This window comes from Jaculus jaculus, chromosome 2 (assembly GCF_020740685.1).
Source record: "Jaculus jaculus isolate mJacJac1 chromosome 2, mJacJac1.mat.Y.cur, whole genome shotgun sequence".
In the NCBI taxonomy this organism is placed as follows: Eukaryota; Metazoa; Chordata; class Mammalia; order Rodentia; family Dipodidae; genus Jaculus; species Jaculus jaculus.
In genome coordinates, this window is record NC_059103.1 from 110900168 (window position 1) to 110907188 (window position 7021).

The 7021-nt window shown below is 41.0% G+C and overlaps 1 protein-coding gene across 1 annotated transcript; it reads right to left on the reverse strand.

The window, feature by feature from the left end:
• Positions 1-242: 242 nt before the first annotated feature.
• Positions 243-5413, reverse strand: LOC101604184 (dentin sialophosphoprotein). The gene is made up of 5 exons (XM_045142559.1): positions 5363-5413; positions 3881-3961; positions 2771-3736; positions 1735-2228; positions 243-1533 (listed from the first exon to the last, which is right to left on the reverse strand). Exons 1-5 carry the CDS (start codon positions 5411-5413, stop codon positions 243-245), a joined length of 2883 nt encoding a protein of 960 aa, XP_044998494.1.
• Between the last annotated feature and the right edge of the window lie 1608 nt (positions 5414-7021).

A 7021-nucleotide genomic window follows, 5' to 3' on the forward strand; every position in this document is an offset into this window, starting at 1 on the left:
CAAAATATTTTTAGGAAGTGAATATTTCTTATCATGCACATACCAAAAGTCATGCATTCAGATTTTCTCTGAATTGGGACTTGGTCCCAAATCTAACCACATGACTTGAGTCCCCTGTGATCTCTGTGAATGGTTACATCAGTCTTCTGTTTATTTTGCTCCCTTTTTGTTTTGTTAGGAATCATTATTTCCTTTCAATTACCAGACTTTCACATAAAGAATCTCATGGGATTGTCTTTGATCTAGTCATCACTGGTTGAATGGTTACTGTCACTACCTTCACTTTCACTGTCACTGTCACTCTCACTTCCATTGTGACCATTTCCAGATTTGCTCTGGCTGTCACTCTCATCACTGCTGTCAGATGTGCTCTCCCCACTTTCACTATCTTTGCTGTCACCACTGTCACTGCTGTCACTGCTGTCACCACTGTCACTGCTGTCACTGCTATCACTGCTGTCACTACTGTCACTGCTGTCACTGCTATCACTGCTGTCACTGCTGTCACCACTGTCACTACTATCACTGCTGTCACTGCTGTCACTGCTGTCACTGCTATCACTGCTGTCACTGCTGTCACTACTGTCACTGCTGTCACTACTATTGCTGCTGTCGCTGCTATCACTGCTGTCACTGCTATCACTGCTGTCACTACTGTCACTGCTGTCACTGCTGTCACTGCTATCACTGCTGTCACTGCTGTCACTGCTGTCACTACTGTCACTGCTGTCACTGCTATCACTGCTGTCACTGCTATCACTGCTGTCACTGCTGTCACCACTGTCACTACTATCGCTGCTGTCACTGCTATCACTGCTGTCACTGCTATCGCTGCTGTCACTGCTATCACTGCTGTCACTGCTGTCACTACTGTCACTGCTGTCGCTGCTATCACTGCTGTCACTGCTGTCACTGCTGTTGCTGCTGTCACTGCTGTCACTGCTGTCACTGCTGTCACCACTGTCACTGCTGTCACTGCTATCGCTACTATCGCTGCTGTTGCTACTATCACTGCTGTCACTGCTATCACTGCTGTCACTACTATCACTACTATCACTGCTGTCACTACTATCACTGCTGTCACTGCTATCACTGCTGTCACTACTATCACTGCTGTCACTGCTGTCACTGCTGTCATTGCTGTCACTACTATCACTGCTGTCACTGCTGTCACTGCTGTCACTGCTATCACTGCTGTCACTACTATCACTGCTGTCACTGCTGTCACTGCTATCACTGCTGTCACTACTGTCACTGCTATCACTGCTGTCGCTGCTATCACTGCTGTCACTGCTGTCACTGCTGTCACTGCTGTTGCTGCTGTCACTACTATCACTGCTGTCACTGCTGTCACTGCTGTTGCTGCTGTCACTACTATCGTTGCTGTCACTACTATCACTGCTGTCACTGCTGTCGCTGCTGTCGCTGCTGTCACTGCTGTCACTGCTGTCACTGCTATCACTGCTGTCACTGCTGTCACTGCTGTTACTGCTATCACTGCTGTCACTGCTATCACTGCTGTTGCTGCTGTCACTGCTGTCACTGCTATCACTGCTGTCACTACTGTCACTACTGTCACTGCTGTCACTGCTATCACTGCTGTCACTGCTGTCACTACTGTCACTGCTGTCACTGCTATCGCTGCTCTCACTACTGTCGCTGCTGTCACTGCTCTCACTGCTATCTTGTTTACTGTCACTGTCATTGCTAACATCATTGTCACTGCTTTCTGACTCATCCTGGTCATCACTCTCACTGTTGCCATTGCCATTGCTGTCACTATCATCAGTGTCTGAAGTGTTATCACTGTCATCATCCTCTCCATCTGAGTCACTTCCATCACCATTATCTTTTGATTCATCAGAGTTGTAAGTAGAATCTCCTCGGCTGCTGCTATCATTGTCACCTTCTGAATTAGTATCATCACTTCCATTAGACTCGTCACTGCTATTTGGGTCATCTCCTTGCATAGATTCATCATCAAAGTCATAACTGTCATATCTATCACTATTGCTACCACTGCCAGTTTTGCTGTGTCCCACTTTACTTCCAGGCTCTGATTTCTGGCCAGGCCCTGGTTGGTTACCTGCCTCACCTTGTATTTTGACATTTCCCCTGCCTGTGACTATTCCATGTTGCCCATGGCTCGATTTGCCCTCACTGAGTTTCCCAGCTCCTTTGGTGATATTACCTTTGTTGACATTGCTGAGACCATCAATTTCTATTCTCTGTGGAACAAAGGACAGAAGAATGGTTGGTTAGTGAATATTTGCTCTAAGATTCCAATGGTCTGAAGGGAATTGTTTGAGGAAAATAGCCATAGGAACAGAACTTCAGCTGCCAGTACAAAGAGTAATTTGTTAGGACGTGCTTTGTGCAATGCTTGAAAGTACTATAGTGTTTATGTTCTTTAATAATCCACACACATCTCTACCTCAGAGAAACTTTTGTAAAGTTATATGATGAAATGGTCACAATGAAACTCACTAATTTCTATGATTAATAAACGCTAACAAAAATATTATTAAAACCATTACATGATGAAGGCATTGTTCAGCATGACTTTTCTAGTATTGTGACCAATTTTTCAGAACTTTCTGATGTTTTTCTAGATTGTTCTATATCAAAGTCTATAAGGACTCTGTCTTTCTCATTAAATACTTAAGCAATATAGGTGAAATAATCACTAGAGGCTTATCATGGTTCTTTTTGTACTACTATCAGAGGAAAATTTAAATGACCTTTGAAAGAAATTGAATTCAAAACGAACCTTATCTTGGCTCTTTCCAGTAGGACTTGGTTGTGACTGCTTGGCAATTCCACTGTCTGCAGCATTACTGTGTCTGGTGGTGGTCTTCTGGGTTTCCTCTATTATGTGACTGCCATTGCCACCTGCAACACTGCCACAACTCTCCTCACTGCTAGAGGTGCAATCTCCACCATTGTTGTTATGGGGACCTTCTTTGTCTTCAGAGTCATTATCTTCATTACTAACTGAATTTTGACCTCCATAATTGTCTTTTTTCTCATGAGACTGGCCCTCCCGGCCTTCTTGACCCTTGCTGTTATCACTGCCTTCCTTTCCATTCCCTGCTTCTCCACCTTCATCATCACCAGAGCCCTTGTCTTCATCCTCATCTGCTCCATTTCCACTAGGACTTCCATCTGAGTTATCCCAGCCAGTGTTGTCCCCAGCGCTTGGAGTTACCTCAGTCTCCCTATGCCCATTTTTCTCTCCTTTCTCAGGGGCTCTTTCACCTGTGTCACCCTTATTCCCATTTATTTCATCCTCATTGTTGGTACTATTATTATTTCCTACTACTTGAGGATCATTTTCTTGTAAAACAGTGTCATTCGTATTCTGATTTTTATCTCCAGAATCCTTGTTTATTGTATTGTGACAACCATGTCCATTTACATGACTCTCACTTGCTTCTCCAACATTTTCAGAGACGAGCCCTTGCCGTTTGGTACCATTTGCTGTGCCATTATCTTCTTTTTCATGAATTGTATCAAGACCATACGTTTCTGGATCTCTTGTGTCCCCATTTTCATTCTCAATATCCCCCTCCTCATTTGCTAAATTAGACTGTGTAGAATAATTCTTCCCTCCTATTTCTACCCACTCAGAAACATTCCCTTCTCCTTTGTAACTATCTTTGATATATAGTTGCCTTCCTATTTCAGTTTCGTTTGGTGGGTGACTCCATTCTTTAGTAGTGATATTCAACTCATTCTGGAAAAGAGACACAATTCAAGAGCAATGTGAGTATCATCTAGAAGGAAAGAAAACTGAAAATATTGTGAAAGTTTTGGGAAAAGTAATAGAGTACAGACAGTTTGAAAATATACAATAAAAGGAAATATATATGTCTTATACCTGTGCTCTTGCATTTGCTAAATAAGTTAAATTTTCAGATTTTTCAACAGCATATCTCTCCACTGGTTTGATTTGAGGAACCTGCCAAGGTTAAAAAATTATTGTTTGTTATACAGAATCTTATTCTGTGTAGATTACAGTTTGTGTGTGAACAAACACACCCCCATTCAGTGAAGAAGAAAAGATATAATACAAAGGTCAAAGCATAAACTAATCATGTAGGAAAGAAAAGCAGTTTGGCCCAGGGTTTATGTAGAATTTCATACTGAGGAAATGGATGCTTTTTAATCTTAGTGAAGCATTATCAAGCCAAGTGTAGACTACCCCTTGTTAAAGACAATCAAATAAACCCCTGGTGTTGATAGTAGCATACTATCAGGTATGATTCCAGGTCCAAATTTCTAAGACAGTAGTGAATGTGAGCAGAGCCAACATAGAAGCAAAGCCATATAATAAAGCACTTCAGAACTCCATAAGGGTGAGCTTGAAACACTTGGGAAAGTTCCCAACTATAGAAATACCAAACTGTTGGGTGTTATGAAAGCATATGAAAATAAACATAGAGGCTGACTATAAAATTAAAAATGGGGGCTGGAGAGATGACTTAGCAGTTAAGGAACTTGCCTACAAAGCCAGAGGACTCGGGTTTGATTCCCCAAGACCCATGTCATCCAGAAGCACAAGGTGGCGCATGCATCTGGAGATCATTTGCAGCAGCTGGAGGCCCTGGCACACCATTCTCACTCTCACTATCTGCCTCTTTCTCTCTCTCTCCCTCTCTCCTCTCTCTCTCTCTCCCTCTCTTTCTCAAATAAATAAATAAAATTAAAAATAAAAATGGGTTAATTTTCCAGTGTCATTTTGTGTGTTTACTCATAGTTCCAAATTTTCTATGGTGAACATACAAATAAGTAATAACTCTTGAGGGAAACATTGATTTTTTCATATATTAAAAAATATTACTTTTGCCTATTATTCCTTCTTTAAAATATCCTAAACAACATATTCTCTGTTGCTTTTAAAGTGGAATTCACATGTCATGAAGCAAAGATAGGCAAAGCCTCCATGGCTTCTGGGTATTGAAAGTAAATTAATGTGAATAAAGTTTATTATATGTTTTAAGTTTATGTTTATTACATATTTGAACTTATTATATTTTACATTACATTTTTATATTTTGAATTGGAAAATGATGACAACCAAGACATTCTACTGGACCACAGGAGCTTAAAAGTATAAAATAAAATATAACAAAATAATAATCCTCTGATAAGACATGAATTGCAGCTGGAAGAAAGAGAGCATGAATTGGATCAACTATTTGTGCTTGTAGGGCCCCCAGAAGTTCTCTTGTAAAGTCTTAAATGTAAGTCTAAATGTCTGGACAAACTTATGTGTAAAACCTTAAGGTACTATGCACATTTCAGTGTCAGGTTACAAGAATGGTGAAGTAAAGAGGCTTGAAGTGGAAGACATACTTACTGGAATTGCCCAAGCAACTGCCCAAATGCAAATGTATATAATTATCTTCATTTTATCAGGAATAATGATTAATGGCTGTTTAGGAAAAAAGGAATGGCACAAAATTATTTATAAAAAGAAAGACAATATACACAGTAACATTATTTTGGTCTGTAACATTTGCCCTTTTTCAGAGCAAGCAGTATGTATCCAACATGAGAATATTTCCATGGTGCCAGAATAAATCTGGTGTGCTTATGGAGACATGACAGGACCCTTAGCACTTAGCACTGATGTGTGTTCCGACTTTTTCTGCTTATGCCAATACAGGCACCAGCCATGGAGGTGTAGAGGAGCATGACTTTGTCCTGCTGTCATTAATGGCAGTAATTCTCTCTCTCTCTCTCTCTCTCTCTCTCTCTCTCTCTCTCTCTGTGTGTGTGTGTGTGTGTGTGTGTGTGTGTGTGTGTGTGTGTGTGTTTAGTGGCTTTAATCAAGTGTTCACTTAATTCTGCAAAGATTGTGGCTGAAAGATGAAGTACTTGTACTCCCCACATCAACAGAGTTGGGCTCTCTTCTTCCTGACTATAAGAGGGAAGGATGACCAAGATGACAGGTCTAAGCTAGAAGAAAGCATATATGTTTTGGATGCAGGGGTCTGAATCTGCCTTTAAATTCTTCCTTTGCTATTGCCTGTATAAGCTTGAGCACATCAGGGAGTTTTATCGGTTCTTTGTTTTCTCCATCTGTAGCAATGATAATAATTAATAATAATAATACCACACCTCAGAGTACCCCAAGAGTTACCGGAAGTATTTCTGTGCAGCCTCTTTGACTCCATTTCAAAGGGAATGCTTGTCTCTCCTTTGTATACCCTGAAGCCTCTGCACAACTCACTAACAACACATTACACTGTTTTGAAATTACTTGGTGTTTGCTTATCCCTGGGTCCTGAAAAAAGCTCCTGTGACCCAGGAGAGTGTCTTGGTTATCACCATCTCCAATGCACAGCACAGAAGAGACGCTGTGTGAAGAAGTGCTGATGAGTGTAAGTAATGCCCGCACAGTTCCAGGCACCTTGCAGACTCCTGCTAAGTGATGGCGACTGAGATGTGGGATTGGGTGTGCTCTTACGCTCACATTTCAATGCAAAGTCACAAAGACTATAATACTTATTTTTTGATGCATTGGAATAGACTGTAAAATCTATGTGAATCCAAAATTTTAGGTCCCTATTTACTAAATGTTGGCATTTTCTATCAAGGAAAGAATATTTTCTCTTGTTTTGTGACCTTCCACTGGATTTAAAGATTATAATGCTCTGAGACTGAGGAGCTAGCTCAGTTAGTAAAGTGTTCGTCTTGCAAACACAAAGACTTCAGTTCAAACCCAGAACCCTCGTTAAACAACAGAAGCTGGGTTTGGTGGTACATGCTTCTAATCTCAGCACTGCGGAGGTAGAAACATATTGAGGTTCACTGGTAAGTAATTCTAAGCCTACTTGACAAGTCCCAGACCAGTGAGAGATCCTGTCTCAGAAAAAGATATCCTCTGGTCTACACACATGCACATGCATCCCCTACACATGCCCCTGTGCACCCATGTTCTCTCTCTCTTTCTCTTTTTTCCTCTCTCTCTTTCTCATACTCCCCCTCTCACAATATTATAATGTTAAATGTC